General features: G+C 38.8%; 1 protein-coding gene across 1 annotated transcript; it reads right to left on the bottom strand.

Moving 5' to 3' along the window:
- Positions 1-352: 352 nt before the first annotated feature.
- On the bottom strand, positions 353-14,609 carry LOC132894005 (solute carrier family 2, facilitated glucose transporter member 1). Its single transcript, XM_060933187.1, has 10 exons — positions 14,579-14,609; positions 14,110-14,208; positions 11,772-11,932; positions 11,402-11,642; positions 11,121-11,283; positions 7,986-8,170; positions 4,574-4,678; positions 4,238-4,339; positions 3,910-4,113; positions 353-699 (listed from the first exon to the last, which is right to left on the bottom strand). The coding sequence occupies exons 1-10, from the start codon at positions 14,591-14,593 to the stop codon at positions 520-522; spliced, it is 1,455 nt and encodes a 484-aa protein (XP_060789170.1). The 5' UTR covers positions 14,594-14,609; the 3' UTR covers positions 353-519.
- Between the last annotated feature and the right edge of the window lie 3,150 nt (positions 14,610-17,759).

Genomic DNA, 17,759 nt, shown 5'->3' with positions numbered 1-17,759 from the left:
TCTGAACATGAACTCTTCTCACTCTTGCTCCTGTATGGAATTATTGTTATTATTAAGGAGTCTTTCCAGCTCACAGTCCTGTTCTGTTTCTACATAGTTTATTAAACTTGGACAACTGGTGTAAGCAGGACAAATGTCAGATTTTATAAACAATTAATTCAAAGTGCTGTGCCCTGTTTATTAGTGACACTGTTCATAGGTCTCTGTTTAACAGAGGCACAAACGTGTGTATTAGACTCGTAAGTAAACGCAGATGGGTGAATGCGTTATATTTTATTCTTTATTGTAGAACAATATGGTTACATTATTATTTGTTCTTGGTTAATTTACACAAATCCTAAACTGCACCGAACTCAGTAATTGGTAGTAAATGGTAATAAGATGTTACAGTTATTAATATTCAAATCACAGATGAATCATTGTCGCGCTAGACTGATTGCATTGCATTCACTTCCTTGAGGGTCAGTGTGGTCTTGTCTGTGCCTGAGCCAGAGGAACAATATTGTAGTGACTTCTTGTTCATGTAAAAGTATTGAAACTTGTTTTGTTATGCAGAGGAATGCTCTCAGCCCCACGAAACTCAGCAGCAATATCACCAAAGGTCCGGCCCTTTGTTTCCGGGAGGTGAAATACTGTGTAAGTAAACGCTATCAAGGCCATGGACATGAAGAGCAGGAAGATATAAGCTCCACACAGGTCCTGGAATGAAGAACACAAATGAAGAATGCTTAATGTTTACACTGACAAGGAAATGAATCAGGACACACAAAACAGAAGCAGTTTTATCAACATCACTGATTACTGGTGATATCAAACATATTGTTCCAGATATTAAATCAGTAGAACCAACTGAGCACCCAAGGGCCAACTTATTAGACAGTGCTGTATATATAAAGGCAGATATCAAAGTAGAATTTTCTGAAGAGTATAAGCAAAGTGTTTCTTAGGCTGTAGTAAATAAAACCAGTAGATAGATGACTGATTGATAATTGTTGTGAACAAAACATGACATTCATTCCAAAGTTCAGAGAGTGTAGGTTTTACTTACTTTTTCCATACTTTTCATTACTTCCTCAACTTTGTTGGAGGAGGTTGTGTTTTTGGGTATCCGGTTGTTTTGCACAAAAGTCTTTTAGCACAAGTTCTAAAGTCTCTGAGCACAACTCTATGTTCTTTAGCACAACTCTGGATTATGGTTACAATAAAAAAAAAATACTCGTCTTGATATAGGAAAGGGTTTATTATGATTGCTTAGGGACCGGAAGCTGGAATTTCTGCTGCTGTGCATGTTAAGGATAATGAAAATAAAGAACAAACAAAAAAGTTTTCTTGAAACTCTTATCATCTTGTAAATTTCGCTTCACTTTTCATTGTGGGTGGTAGAAAAGGGCAACTGGACTTGCTTGAAGATTCTTGAAAACGTTTCACCTCTCATCCGCAAGGCTTCCTCAGTTCTGTCTGACTAATAGGGAGTATCAGATATTTATCCTCTCATAGATCAGAATCAGAATTCTGATGACAAGCTCATCTAAGGTGTCGTTGAGGCATCATGTTGGTGTGGGTCACTGGAGGCTGGGTGTGACCAGCGAGTCATTAGGGTGCCCTTTTCTACCACCCACAGTTTACTATGACCTGGATGACTGAGAATCTTCACAGACATGTTCACTTTTCATTCTTTATCAAATTAGCAAATTGTAAACAATAAATATTAAATAATTTAAGCTTAGCACTTTAATAAAGACAAAACAAACCTGGAGGTTGGCTGTAGCGGTGTACTGTATCAGGGGATGTGCTGTGTTAAATAATTTGGAGGGAGGATTGGTGACTAACATACGGGCTCCATCAAACATGGCGGTTTCAAGATGGCAGAGTGGGGAAATACAATCGCTCGTTTTCTATAGGAATCTCGGCAACTTTCATTAAAAAAAAATCCATCAAGCATCTTTAAACATGATCAGTTCAAATAAGTATTCATAATAAAGATTAAGTGTTCTTGGAGCTTGGACTAAAGAACTTAGAGTTGCACTAAGAGACTTTAGATTTGTGCTAAGAGACGTTTGTGCTAAATAACCGTAAACCTATTCAAAAGTATTGTATGAACATTTTGGCACAAAATTGATTCCATAGATATTGAAGTAGAAGTTTCTGGAGAGTGTAAGCAAAATGTTTCTGAGGCTGTAGGAAATAAAACCAGTAGATAGATGATTGATTGATAATTAGTGTGAACAAAACATTACATTAATTCCAAAGTTCAGAGAGTGTAGCTTTTACTTACTTTTTCTGTACTTTTCATTACTTCCTCAACTTTGGTGGAGGAGCTTATGTTTTTGCCTCCGTTTGTTGTTTGTCTGTCTTTTCCCAACATAATTCAAAAAGTAGTGAACAGATTTTGATGAAATTTTGAGGAAAGATGGGCCATGGGCCAAGAACAATTGATATCTGGATATTCTACTATGTGGCTTGGCAGAGGTTTGCACTCCACTGAGTGCCTTCTAGTTGCTTCTGCAGCAACAACTAGAAATGCAAAGCGAGAGGTCATTAATGTTTTGTACTTGTTGCTGAAGAATCTAACCACTGGAAAGGAGAAATAATTCATTCTGGTGGTACAAAGGCGCTAACAAAATGATGGGCCAGTATCCTCCGATGTACAGCTGATTGCATCTCCTACTGTACCACAGAGACAATAAACAACTCCAGCAATGACAAGGAGACAAATACTAATCATTTACAGCCTGAGAGTCCAGCGAGTCTGTTATTAATAAATAGTGGTAAATCTTGAACAGCTGCATGCAAAAGTATCCGTCAGGTTTTTCCAACAATTATTGCATTATCAGCCATTTCAAATACCAAATTGTTTCATCTCCAACAGCTTCAGAATACTTTGTTTACAGAGATAATGAAGGAATGTCCAAAACGTTTCTGTTTCTCTTTAAATTTAAACTCAAATATTCTGAACTTTTACTACCTCTTGCTTATTACTGTAGAATAATGCAGTTACTCACTGGCCTTTTCTTATATATTTAACAGTTATTCCATGAAATCGAGTCGTACATGAGCTGATAGGCGACGAGGCGCGTAGCACCAAGTTGTCTATAATCCATGTACAATGAGATTGAATAGAATAACTGTTTTATTTTATTCACATTCACTGGATTTTGAGAAATGGAGCATTTTTATGTTTATTTTTTGCAAATTTGATGAATAATTTTATACAAAACATCTGACAAAATCATTTCCGCTTAGAATGTAAACAAACCGGTGAAATGACAGGAGCAATTTGTGAAAAATGCGAAAATAATAATGATTGAAAAATTAAAAAAAAAGATACAGTCTTCTCATCAAGTACTTTTATTCCAAATTTTGTTGCTTTTTTATTTTTGGGGGGTCGTCGTCTTCTTTTTCTTTAGGTTTTTTGGCGGTTGGCAAACAAACTTAAAGGTGCATTACTGCCACCAAATGGGCTGGAGTGTGGAACAGGAGGTGGGGGGGAGGACTATATTTATTTAGTTATTTCTGTTTCTTTTAAATACTTGATCATAATTTTTGGGGTTTCATTTTTGAAGAGAGTTTTTATTTCATCCTCGGTTGGTTCAGCAACACGCTCCGCCATTTTGTTTTTCTCTACTCATGGCATATGAGCTGATATCCTAGTAGTACAGTAGCCAATTAAAGCATGTGATTGCTCATATCCAGTGAATCTGGATAGAAATATATAAATATATATATACACACACATACACTTCTGCAAGCGATGTTTCCATCAGAGAATTCCTTCTTTGAATTCCTTTTGAAATTATAACATCTGTCTTAGAACTTTTTGACTTACCCTCGTGTATATATATATATATATATATATATATATATAGTCTAAGTAATTTATAGTAGCTCTTCTTTTTAGAAAAGACATACCAATAATGGTGGGAAAAGGAGGGCTAGCAAGAATTTCCCGCCCCAGTTAAGCATGCTGGTGAACGCCATGGCGATGGGTCGAGCTGGCTGGTCAAAAAGCTCAGCACCAATGAACCAAGAGATTGGACCTGGACCCAGCTCATATGCTGAAATCAGGATAAACACCACAAGCACCTGAACACCACGAATGTCCGGGACTACATCCTGAGGAGATATAAAGCAAATTACATGATCGTTTTTGTTACACAGATTTTTTTTATGTTGAGTATATTCACCACAAACAACTATTTTGTTTACTTTTGTTGTAAAACACATGCATTCATCTCACCAGCAAGGAGTCTGTGATGGTCATAAGGAAATTACAAAAAGCCACCAATAGGAAGCCAGTGAGGAGCAGCTTCCTGCGCCCCGCCCTCTCTACCAGGAACAACTTTGAAAAGAAACAAATGGCAATTCATGAAATAAATGAAAAAATAGCTTCATGTTTGGAGAAAAAAAATGCTCCAAGGCATTTTGTCTCCAAGGAGACAAAAATGTCAATGTTCATACAAATGAATGGACAGAATTTCGTCATTATAAGTACATGGTTGAATTTATAAACATCACATATTATGTCCCCAAATTGCACAACGTTCTGGATATGCTGAAATGTTCTGACACTCACAGACACGATGGTGAACACCACGTTGATGGCTCCCACTCCAAGTGTCAGATATTTTGCTTCTTCAAATTTGTCCCTGGTAAATATTTCCGTTGAATAATTTATGATCTGAAAGTGAAGTAAGAGACAGTGTGGTGTTTTATCCAGGAAACAGAAGGACTTAAAATGATGAAACTTTAAAATGAGTCTCCTCATGATGCGTGAGTCATATTGAATGATGGCTGGTGGTAGGAACAGAGTCAGTGTCCACCATGAACAAGTGAACAAATTCGTGATGAATAAGAGATGAAAAGATGCTATGATATTGTGGGTTTTAAGGAGAATATTAGCATTAATTTGTACCATTCCTATTCTGGAATGGAAAAAGAACCCATCTTCTCTTTTGAAACGACATACCTGGACTTTAAGTTAACTATAATATGCAGTAGGTCCCTTTCAACAAAACATGTCTGTATTTAATTATTCTTTTTAAATATACTCATGTTTTATAATAAAATAAATGTAATTACAGATGAGTGTAAAGGTCTGCAACGTCTGTACTTTCTGAATTGAAAAAGAGGAAAATATATCTGTGGCAACAGGGGCGTGGTCAAGCACCGGACTGTGAATGGAAGGCGGGGCCAGGGAAGGTGAGTGGCAAAGTGATCTCACCTGTTGTTAATTGATATTGTGTGTGTGTGTGTGTGTGTCTGTTTCAGTGATGGTCGAGTGTTGATAAGGAGAGCAGAGAGCAGAGAGGTGGGGTCTCCTGACCACAGCGCGTGTGTGCATGTGTGTAGAGTTAAATAATGCTGAAAATCTATTTCCAAAACAAAAGAATGGTGTTTAAATATCATTACCCACCTGTCTGTGCTTCAGTATTCCACCCACCTCAGGGACATACTGCAATACCAACTCACAGACCGGGCAAGGAGGGCATTAATCAGAGATGCAACAAAGACACCAAAGATAACACTGAAGGAGCTGCAAAGATCCACAGTGGAGATGGGAGTATCTGTCCATAGGACCACTTTAAGCTGTACACACCACAGAGTGGGGCTTTATGGAAGAGTGGCCAGAAAATGCCATTGCTTAAGAAAACCCATTTGGAGTTTGCCCAACAGCATGTGGCAGACTTCCCAAACACATGAAAAAAGATTATCTGGTCAGATGAGACTAAAATTGAACTTTTTGGCCATCATGGGAAATGCCATGTGTGGCACAAACCCATCACCCTGAGAACACCATTCCTACAGTGAAGCATGATGGTGGCAGCATCATGCTGTGGGGATGTTTTTCATCTGCAGGGACAGGAAAGCTGGTCAGGACTGAAGGAAAGATGGATGGCACTAAATACAGGGCAATTCTGGAGGAAAACCTGTTTGAGTCGGCCAGAGGTTTGAGACTGGGATGAAGGTTCACAGTCCAACAGGACAATGACCCTAAACATACTGCTAAAGCTACACTGCAGTGGTTTAAAGGGAAACATTTAAATGTCTTGGAATGGCCTAATCAAAGCCCAGACTTCAATCCAATTGGGAATCTGTGGCATAACTTGAAGATTGCTGTACACCAACGCAACCCATCAAACTTGAAGGAGTTGGAGCAGTTTTGCCTTGAGGAATGGGCAAAAATCCCAGTGGCTAGATGTGCTAAGGTAATAGAGACATACCCCAAGAGACTTGCAGCTGCAATTGTAGCAATGTATTGACTTTGGCGGGTGAATACTTATGCACACTCCAGATTTCCGTTTTTCATCTTAAGTATTGTTTGTGTCACAATAAAACAACAATTTTCACCTTTAAAGTGGTCGGCATGTTGTGTAAATCAAATGGTGCTAACCCTCCAAAAATCCATTTTAATTCCAGCTTGTAATGCGACAAAACAGGACAAACATGAAGGAGGATGAATACTTTTGCAAGACACTGTATTTGAAATTTTTTTCACTAATGAGTGGTGGCCAGAGCTGTCATTCATTATTCATGTTATGGGCGGAGCTGTCAGCTCAAGAAGCTGTATTTGTTCTGCTCCAGATGCTCGCTGCTGTGTTTATATTCCCCATGTGCCTCCGTCAGAGGTTTATTATCACAGTATGTTATAAAGCTTTGCTGTCTGTCATCCTGATATATCATTTATGCACAGTGTAAAGTTTGTGTGTGCTGTCTCTTGAGTGTGTTTTGTTTGTGTTCGGTGCATTGGTTGAACTGTCGTTTAGCATGAGGCTTTGAACGCGGAGGCTAATGGGGCACATTTGGCTCAATTCTAGAGGTTTGAACAATTGGTTAAGTGAAACAAGGTGTGTGACGTTCAGAGCATTGTCTGTAAACAATACTTTGCAAAACTGTGTATTTGTTTACAACCATGTTATGTCAATTATTTGTGTTTTGTTTTCTTTAGTGTTGATGGTGCTCGGTGTATGGTATTTGATGTCCTGTGTTCGATGCTATACTCATGTTCAAGAGAAATAAAACACACACGCACTCATCAGAGACTCTTTGATATTATTCTTAATGCCAAGGGCTGCTATAGTGTTCGTAAATAATCCCATGTTATTTTTTAAAAAGCAAATTAAAAATAAGCGCTGGATAAAAACTCATCTATCTTATCTAAATTTAGTCTTAAAGCTAGACTGCCTTTCAGATTTTTCAAGTTTAGGTCATAAAAAGAATTTTCCCCGACACCCAATTATTTCTGTTTAGGGACCGAAAGATACTGAATTCGAATCACAGGCTTACAATTTTATTAGGTTTTTTTTCCAAATAGAACAATTAATGAATTTAAGGCCACGTGGCCCGAAATTCTCCGCTTTTTTTCCTGCTTCACCATGACCCAATTCAAGATACTACATCATGCATCATGTCGTGGGCTTTCCCTGTTCATGCAAGGCATTGTGGGATACAAATTTGAAACAGGAGAGAAAAATGGAGGACGTGAGTGTGCGAATGAAACATGAAAGAACGACTACAGTAATGGAAAGCGAGAAGAAAAGACGTTATGTTATATACGAAGGAAAGGAAACACAAGACCAAACTAATAAATATTGGCGCTCAGCGAGCACCTCGGTGTGATCAGCTGTTCGTTTAGTGACAGAATGATGGAACTGTCAGTGCACGCTCAAAGGGAAACCTGTAGATGGCAGTAATGCAACACTGTGGATGCCAGCTGCCGTAAAACCCAAAAGAAGAAGAAGAAGGTAAACCTGTGCAAGCACACACGGACTTCCTCTGTCTGCTTGATATTACAGAAATAAACATATATCACAATGACCGTATTTCAGAAATAACTAAATTTCACCAATTTTATGAAATGGAAAGGCCGTCTAGCTTTTATGGTCTGAAAACCTTTGCACTCCAATGTAAGGGCATGCCATTACCCAAAACAGCACAAAGCCAAAGATGGTGAGCATGTTATTCAGTTCTGTTATATGAACACTAACCGCGTTGAATCCGGATAACTGGCTGCCCAGGTTGATGATTAACACAAGTATTATGGGCTGTCTATAGCAGCGTTTGATGAAGAATTCCCTGATAGTTATTCTTGTTTCACTGTGAGATGCTTCCTCTCTCATCTCATCCATTTCCTTGGTCACCTTGTCAGGGTTTCCTCTTAACCTTCTTAAAGCTGAAGATAAAATCAAAATGAGATATGCAGATGAGATAATTAACAGTTATTCCACGAAATCAAGTCGTACATGAGCTGATAGGCGATGAGGCGCGTAGCACCAAGTTGTCTATAATCCATGTACAATGAGATTGAGTAGAATAACTGTTTTATTCTATCCACATTCACTGGATTTTGAGAAACAGAGCATTTTTATTTTTAATTTTGCAAATTTGATAAATAAAAACTTTGTACAAAATGTCCGACAAAATAATTTCCACTGAGAATGTAAACCAGGGGTCACCAAACTTTTTTTCTCTGGGGGCCACATTGTCATTCCTGACTGTGATGGGGGGCCGGGGTTGGGTCAGCTATATAACATAGAATTGTATGACCCAGACAAATCTGACCACCAGCAGGCCTCATTGTGTAGTAGAGATTACTAGCCTGGCACAGCCATCCACACTACTACAGTATATCAACACTTGATTCCTGGCATATATTTGTTTATCTTTACTAGTGGTTTGCAAAAGTAGTAATCGAGTCTTCACACTTTTTAATTTGAAAGACCACAGATATTCCATTTATTTATTTTCTAATAAAAATAACATCAAAGCTGTCAAGGTAAGAAACATCTGCCTAGTTGAGGTGATTGACACTGGCAAAGGTGAGTGGAAAATTATAAATTGTAGGTAGGCCTGTTGATATTAATAATATTAATAATTGTGTGCAGCACTTAATAAAGGTCAAATAAATAGGCCTATAAAATAAATAAATAAAAAAACAGTGAAATTATAATAATATGAGCAATAGATCAATAGATCACAGCAGTTGTGCTGTGTCCTGCACGTCATTGCTCTCATCCATGGCCAAAGCAAAAAACTCAAATTCTGACGCTCTCTCATTCAGCTGGTCATACACGTTGTCCCCCAAATCTTCGGTTCGCCTGGTCATAGTAGGTGCGGAGAGACTCACCGCGTTGAGCGCATCCTTCTTGTCGGGACACACCTCCTCGGCCACAGCAAGCATGCATACTTTAACAAAGTCCCCATCAGTAAACGGCTTTCCATGGGTAGCTAGTAGGTGAGCTGCCTTATAGCTAGCTCGGACAGCAGCCTGGTTGATCTGGGTTTGGCGAAGGAATACATTCTGTTGTGCATTCAGTCCGCATTTCATCCTCCGAATCCTGTCTTCTCTTGTTTGCCCTCACAAACTAGCATACTCTTTGTGGCGGGTTTCGTAGTGACAATGCAGATTATATTCTTTGAAAACTGACACATTTTCTTTACATGCAATACAAACTGCACGGTCCTTACACTGAACGAAAAAATAATTGGTGGTCCACTGTTCTTTAAAAACTCTGCACACTCTGTCAGCTTTTCACTTACTGCTCACCATTTTGCTGTCCTGAACACTGATGGTTCTCTGCGCATGCGCTGCCTGTCACTGCTTGATCGCGAGCATATGACGAAAATTCGGAAAATATGAATAGTTCATTTTATAACTAAATATCAATTTTACCCCGTGTCCGCGTGGGTTTCCTCCGGGTGCTCCGGTTTCCCCCACAGTCCAAAGACATGCAGGTTAGGTTAACTGGTGGCTCTAAATTGACCGTAGGTGTGAATGTGAGTGTGAATGGTTGTCTGTGTCTATGTGTCAGCCCTGTGATGACCTGGCGACTTGTCCAGGGTGTACCCCGCCTTTCGCCCGTAGTCAGCTGGGATAGGCTCCAGCTCGCCTGCGACCCTGTAGAAGGATAAAGCGGCTAGAGATAATGAATGAATGAATGAATGAATATCAATTTTAATTGATAAAATCAACAAAATACAATATGCAGGCATGTTATTATTTGCCAAAAAGCAATTTAAAAAAATAGGCCATGACCACTTTTGGGGATTGCCTCATAGGGCCGGTTCAAATGGTGGGGGGCAGAGGGGCTGGGGGGCCGGTCAAAGGGGGGTGGCGGGCCGGAGTTGGCCCGCGGGCCGTAGTTTGATGACCCCTGATGTAAACGAACCAGTGAAATGACAGGAGCAATTTGTGAAAAATGCGATAATAATAATCCTTGAAAAATAATTTAAAAAAAGATACGTTCTTACCATCAAATACTTTTATTTTGTTGCTTATTATTATTATTAGTAGTAGTAGTAGTATGGGGTGGCACAGTGGTGTAGTGGTTAGCACTGTCGCCTCACAGCAAGAAGGTCCGGGTTCGAGCCCCGTGGCCGGCGAGGGCCTTTCTGTGTGGAGTTTGCATGTTCTCCCCGTGTCCGCGTGGGTTTCCTCCGGGTGCTCCGGTTTCCCCCACAGTCCAAAGACATGCAGGTTAGGTTAACTGGTGACTCTAAATTGAGCGTAGGTGTGAATGTGAGTGTGAATGGTTGTCTGTGTCTATGTGTCAGCCCTGTGATGACCTGGCGACTTGTCCAGGGTGTACCCCGCCTTTCGCCCGTAGTCAGCTGGGATAGGCTCCAGCTTGCCTGCGACCCTGTAGAACAGGATAAAGCGGCTACAGATAATGAGATGAGATTTTTTTTTTTTTTCATTTTTTGGTGTTTTGTTTTCGAGTAGAGTTTTTATTTCGTCCTCGGTTGGTTCAGCAACACGCTCCGCCATTTTCTTCTTCTTCTTCTTTAGGGTTTCTTGGCGGTTGGCAAACCAACTTAAAGGTGCATTACTGCCACCTACTGGGCTGGAGTGTGGAACAGGAGGTATTGCGGGGGGGAAAAAACTATATTCTTTCAGCTATTTCTGTTTTTTTTTAAATACTTTATAAGAAAGTGATATATCTGACTTTATACACTCTGCTATTTTGTTTTTCTCTCCTTTCAGTATATGAGCTGATATCCTAGTAGTAGAGTAGCCAGTCAGAATGCGTGATTGCTCATGTCCAGTGAATGTGGATAGAATAAAACAAGATATAACTAGTAACACATGAAAGTCTGAAGCTGTAATTTGCTCTCACACCCACCAGCTTCTGCTTCTTGTTCTTTGCCACAGTTGAGGAATAAATAGCGTGGGCTCTCAGGGCAAAAAGGCAAGATTATATACTGAAGGACAGCTGGAATAAGGGACAGAGACAGCATAAACGCCCAGTGCTTATGTGTGCCCAGGACTGTTTCTAAGCCCACCACCTGTAACAAACAACAAAATTAGTCTTGGTTAGTCTTCCTCTGATGAGAACCAGATCATAATTAGAGAGGTTTTAAAAGATGAACAAGACATGAAGAGAATGTGTGTGGTCTCTCTCACCATGCCCAGGAAAATGCCAGAGGCAAAAGAAACCTGGTTGAGAGTTGCAAAGGCACCACGGAGGTTAATTGGGGACACACCCTGGATATACAGCGGGTTCAGACTCATCACCAGACCACAGAAAAGGCCAAAAATGAAACGGCCCATAATAAGAAGTTCAAAAGATTCAGCTGCTTTGCTTAGGAACATCACGCAGGCGCCTGCGATAGACAGAGTGTTTGCTATGAGAATGGCGTTTCTCCTACAGGAAAAAAAGGATTAAAAGTATAATTACAACCAATAAGTTAGAATTCAATGGTATTTTGTATTTTCTATTTATTTATTTATTTTATTTCTCAAAACAAATGCAATTCCTCAAGCCAATTTTCACCTCCCGTAAGAATCAGCCAGGCCTTTGACACCCAGTGACCCCAACAGGGCTCCGAAATCCTTGATGCTGACTGAGAAAGCCCACAGAAATATCAAACTCTGGTCTGGCATGGACTGATTGTGTCTTGAGTTCCATGTCACATTGATGAAGTCTTCAATGACCTGAGTTAAGAAAACATAACAAGCACTTTTGAGCATGGTGTCTTCCTAATTGTGTCTCCTCATAAGGGAACTCGGGATTTCTGTAAAGCTGCTTTGGGACAATATCTACTGGTAAAAGCAGGACACATTTAAAGCTAGACTACCTTTCAGATTTTTCAGATGTAAGTTATAAAAAGAATTTTCCCCGACCCCCAATTATTTTTGTTTAGTGACCGAAAGCTACTGAATTCGAATCACACACTTCCAATTTTATTATGTTTTTAAAAATAGAACAATTAATGAACTTTGGGCCATGTGGATCGAAATTCTCTGCTATTTTTTCCTGCTTCACCATGACCCAATTCAAGATACTACGTCATGCATCACGTGGTGGACTTTCCCCGTTTGCACAAGGCATTGTGGGATACAAATTTGAAACAGGAGAGAAAAATGGAGGACGCGAGTGTGCGACTGAAACGTGAAACAGCGACTACAGTAACGGAAAGCAAGAAGAAAAGATGTTATGTTATATACGAAGGAAAGGAAACGCAGGACCAAACTAATAAATATGGGCGCTCAGCGAGCACCTCGGTGTGATCAGCTGTTCGTTTAGTGACAGAATGATGGAACTGTCAGTGCACGCTCAAAGGGAAACCTGTAGATGGCAGTAATGCGACACTGTGGATGCCAGCTGCCGTAAAACCCAAAAGAAGAAGAAGGTAAACTTAGGGACTTCCTCTTTCTGCTTGACTGTGCAAAGCTAGCAATTTCATGCTTATTATTTCCTTTAATCCCCTCAAATTAAATAACTTCCCAGCCACAGAATGGCCTTTTTTTTAGATATTACAAAAATAAACATATATCACAATGACCAAATTTCAGAGAGAACTACATTTTACTAATTTAATGAAATCAACAGGCCATCTACTGTACTTTTAACAGTTATTCCATGAAATCGAGTCATACATGAGCTGATAGCCGACGAGGCACGTATCACCGAGTTGTCCATAATCCATGTAGGATGAGACTGAGTGGAATAACTGTTTTATTTTATTCACATTCACTGGATTTTGAGAAACAGGGCATTTTTATTTTTATTTTTTGCAAATTCTATAAATAAAAACTTTATACAAAACGTCGGACAAAACAATTTCCGTTTAGAATGTAAACAAACCGGCGAAATGACAGAAGCAATTTGTGAAAAATGAAATAATAATAATTCTTGAAAAATAATTCAAAAAGGTAAATTCTTAACATCAAATAATTTTACACCATATTTTGTTCCTTTTTTTTAATTTTTGGGGAGTTTCCTCTTCTCTTCTTTTTCTTCATCTTCTTCTCCTTTAGGGTTTTTTGGCTGTTGGCAAACCACTTTAAAGGTGCATTACCGCCACCAACTGGGCTGGAGAGTGGAAAAGGAGATGGGGTGTGGGGGGGACTATATTCTTTTAGCTATTTCTGTTTCTTTTAAATACTTGATCACAATTTTTGGGGTTTTGTTTTCGAGTAGAGGTTTTATTTTGTCCTCAGTTGGTTCAGCAACTCGCTCCACCATTTTGTTTTTCTCTACTCACGGTATATGAGCTGATAGCCTAGTAGTAGAGTAGCTAATCAGAGCACAGAATAGAACCAATAAAAATATACTTGAATTTAGTAGATTGTGAGTTAATAGTGACTTTATTTCTGGTAGCCTAGTGATTCCAGTAGTTTTCCCCCATCATCAAGTTTCTTGCAACCAAATGTTTATGTGCTGGGGCTCAGAATGTGATTTGAAATTAGACAAAGGTCCTTATTAACAAGTGTTCTATTGTATATATCAGTGAGAAGGTTGTCATCATTCCACACTTTTTAAAGGGTATGTGTTTTGCAGTTGTGACGTCAGATACCATTCGTATGCCAAATTCACCAAATTAATGAATACACTATAAGAGACTGCATTTCATCCACTTGAAAGACATGACTAAGACCTGGAAGGCCATCCTGGTAGCTTTGGGATGAAATACCAACCAGAGAACGTTGCAGAATATCCACACACCGAGCCGATAAATCAACACAGTCCAGACATCGTAGTTACCTGTCTATAAACATAAAGCCTTCCAAGACCACAGCTGGCTGAACAGAAAGCTCTCACAACGTTGTAAAGTTTACTCAGTGAGACGTGCATGTTCGTGCCATGCAACCCAGAGTCTTGTACTCACTCTGGCTGGAGAGTTGACATTGCCGGTGTGGTATCCAGTCTGCAGCGAGCCAAACACCGCCGCCACCACAGAGGTTAGCAGTGTGGTAGTCAGCTGACTCTGCCACAAAACCAAACACATGTGTCACGGTTAAGCAATTCTATAAGCTCAATGTAAACACACACTGAATGCTCACGTGCAGTCTCACACAAAGCACAAACGTCTCTGAGTTTCTCTTCATGCATTTTCCTTCTTAAATTGTTTTCTTTTCTTTCATTGTAGAGCAAAGTTTTGAATTCTATCCATGGCTCAATTGGAGTAATTTTGGGATTTTCATGACACTTTTCTTGGAGATGAAGTCTCATTTATTCACCATCATAACTCCCATCCTTAGTCATATTTACATGATATTATTATTAACAAAACATCCACATCTATTTTTTACATTGTATAAAATATTTTTTAAAGAAATAATAAGACAAACACTGACCTTTCTGAGTGCCATCAGCTTCTCAGATGCGTCTCACTTCTTTAGGAAAAAGGGTTAATGATATTATATTATATTATATTATATTATATTATATTATATTATATTATATTCACATTCGCTGGCTATAGCAATCGCACGCTCTGATTGGCTACTCTACAACTAGGATATCAGCTCATATACCATGAGTAGACAAAAACAAAATAGTGGAGCCCATCAAGTCAGCTATATCACTTTGTTATAAAGTATTTAAAAGAAACAGAAATAGCTCAATGAATATCGTCCCCCCCCCCCCCCCCCCCCCCCCCCCAATAGCTCCTGTTCCACACTCCAGCCCAGTCGGTGGCGGTAATGCGCCTTTAAGTTGGTTTGCCAACCGCCAAAAAACCCTAAAGAAGAAGAAAATGGCGGAACGTATTGCTGAACCAATCGAGGACGAAATAAAAACTCTACTAGAAAACAAAACCCCCAAAAATATAAAAAAAGCAAGAAAATATGGGATAAAAGTATTTAATGGTAAGAAGGCATCTTTTTTTAAATTATTTTTCAAGAATTATTATTATCACCTTTTTCACAAATTGCTTCTGTCATTTCGCCGGTTTGTTTACATTCTAAGTGGAAATGATTTTGTCAGACATTTTGTATAAAGTTTTTATTTATCGAATTTGCAAAAAATAAAAATAAAAATGCCCTGTTTCTCAAAATCCAGTGAATGTGGAGAGAATAAAGCAGTTATTCCACTCGATCTCGTCGTACATGGATTATAGACAACTTGGTGCTATGCGCCTCGTCGGCTATCAGCTCATGTACGACTCGATTTCATGGAATAACTGTTCAAAATTATATTTACTTTAGAACATGAATTTCCAGTGATAGTAGACGTGTGCTAGAGGTTCTTAAAGTTGCAAGTCTCAGAAGTGAAAGCATATTTCACACGATATTTCTAAAAACACATTTTAGGTAATGGGCCACATTACATTTATTCCAATATCAAGTGGTTCAGAGAAGAAAAAAAAGGTTTAGTTGACTAACAACACATAAACAACTCTTGTTCATTTATCTGAAATGCACTAACATACTGAACATATACTAATCTATTGTATATTCATATTGATTATGATAAATTATTATAATATACTGATTATAATGTAATATAACAATATTGAAATGAGATAAATTAATGTTGTTTGTAAAATGATTTCCAATTTAAAAAAATGTAAAAGGAGGAATGAGATCACATTTTTAGCTTTGAAAAATTAAATATAATAAACACATTTTTCTTTTAGTCAGTGATTTTTAGACTATGGATTCCTCCTCTCGAGTTTCCACCATTAGTAGAAAACAAACACCAAAACCATTTTTACACCTTGTGGAAATTCACTAGTACAGGACACTGCATTCGATAAATGAATTCCCAACTGAATCACCTCAAATTTCCAAGCATTAATTCAGATATTTATGACAGACCATCCAAGCAAGTCTATTTTTAAAAGCAAGACACCCATATAGTGATTCTCTTACCTGTTTATCGGATTGATGAGTGATTATATCGACTCGAGATCCAACATCCAGTCTTTCTTGGCACCTCTTGAGTGTGTGTACACTTCATCCAGGGATTAACACTTGTTCACACACACCAATGGTTCCAAGTCGTTGTCCTTGCACCCCACCCCTATGTGCCCCCTTGCCCCACTTCCATCTCAATGATATCTCTTTGGTAAGCTTTCAGACACTTGTCCATACCCAAGCTCCCATGTGATCCCTGATGAAGTCACACCACTGTGGTGAATTTTGAGTTGGGTCTGAAAGAATGGCAGCGACAGGCATCCCAGGTCTACACAAAATTCTCTCTCTCTCTCACTCTATCATATCATCATCCTGTTATAATTCTGTTATTTTCTTAAGTTTGATCATAAAACTCTGAACATCTTCTGAAGGCCGAGATTAATCATGAAGAATTGCTCCAGCAATAATTCAACAGTCTCTGTCTTTCTAAATGGATTTTATTGCAGCTTTACACATTTGTTAATGTTTTTGTAAATGAGCCTGGTTGAAAATGCATGTATTTACATGTGAAAACAAATGTGCTTACTGTCAACTCTGACAGTAGTTCCAGCTGCAAGGCAACATCACAGGTGTATATATAATAATGTGCTCATGATCTCAAGGTTAGAGAAGCAGCTTTGGGACCAAAAGGTTGCTAGTTTGATTCCGTGAACCAGCAGGAAAATGTGTGTGTGAGGGGAGTGAATAAACAGATATCCTCTACATCCATGGCTGAATTGATCTTGAGCAAGGAACCAAACCCCCGACTGCTCCCTGGGCGCTGTAGTGCAGCTGCCCACTGCGCTGGGTGTGTGTGTGTGTGTGTGTTTGCTGCTTTAGATGGGTTAAATGCAGAGAAAGAATTTCACTGTGCTCTAATGCACATGTGACGAATAAAGGCATAAAAAATTCCTAATATGTTATAGTTTCTATAGTAACGACGAAGAGACTTGTATACCAGACCATCCATTACATTACATTAATGGCATTTAGCAGATGCTCTTATCCAAAGTGACGTACAACATACCCAGAGCAGCCTGGGTAGCAGTTATATATACCTGTGTTATAGGCACCTTCCTCAAGGGCATTTCAGCCATTCCGGCTGGTCCACGGACTCAAACCGATGACTTTTTGGTCCCAAAGCTGCTTCTCTAACCATTAAGCCATGGCTTCCCCTAGAAGCTAACTCCAGAAGCTAATTCACATCATAAACAGCTAAAAAAAATCAAATTAACAAAGAAACAATGTGTAATCATTGATATGGTGTCATTTCCTGTAATTTCCTTAAAATTTTTGGAAGCAGTCTAAAGTGTCAGCAGTGTCACAGGTAAAGCTGTAACTTTGTTTCTCACAAACCTGCATTTTTTTTCTTAACTTCAAGAGGTGAGAGAATGACTATTTATAGCTTCTATAATGTAAGTGATAACAAGTGCTTACAGTGGTGCTTGAAAGTTTGTGAACCCTTTAGAATTTTCTATATTTCTGCATAAATATGACCTAAAACATCAACAGATTTTCACACAAGTCCTAAAAGTAGATAAAGAGAACCCAGTTAAACAAATGAGACAAAAATATTATACTTGGTCATTTATTTATTGAGGAAAATGATCCAATATTACATATCTGTGAGTGGCAAAAG

Source organism: Neoarius graeffei, chromosome 11 (genome assembly GCF_027579695.1).
Source record: "Neoarius graeffei isolate fNeoGra1 chromosome 11, fNeoGra1.pri, whole genome shotgun sequence".
NCBI classification, from domain to species: domain Eukaryota; kingdom Metazoa; phylum Chordata; class Actinopteri; order Siluriformes; family Ariidae; genus Neoarius; species Neoarius graeffei.
This window is presented reverse-complemented; position numbering and strand designations above follow the sequence as displayed.

Bases quoted from the DNA above. Each gene is read 5' to 3' on its own strand.
- LOC132894005 (XM_060933187.1), bottom strand. The intron at 8,171-11,120 runs GTGGGTGTGAGA...TTTTATCTTCAG, and splicing joins AGAACAAGAAGCAGAAGCTG to CTTTAAGAAGGTTAAGAGGA. The intron at 700-3,909 runs GTATGTCTTTTC...TCTTCATTCCAG, and splicing joins TCCTTTTCCCACCATTATTG to GACCTGTGTGGAGCTTATAT.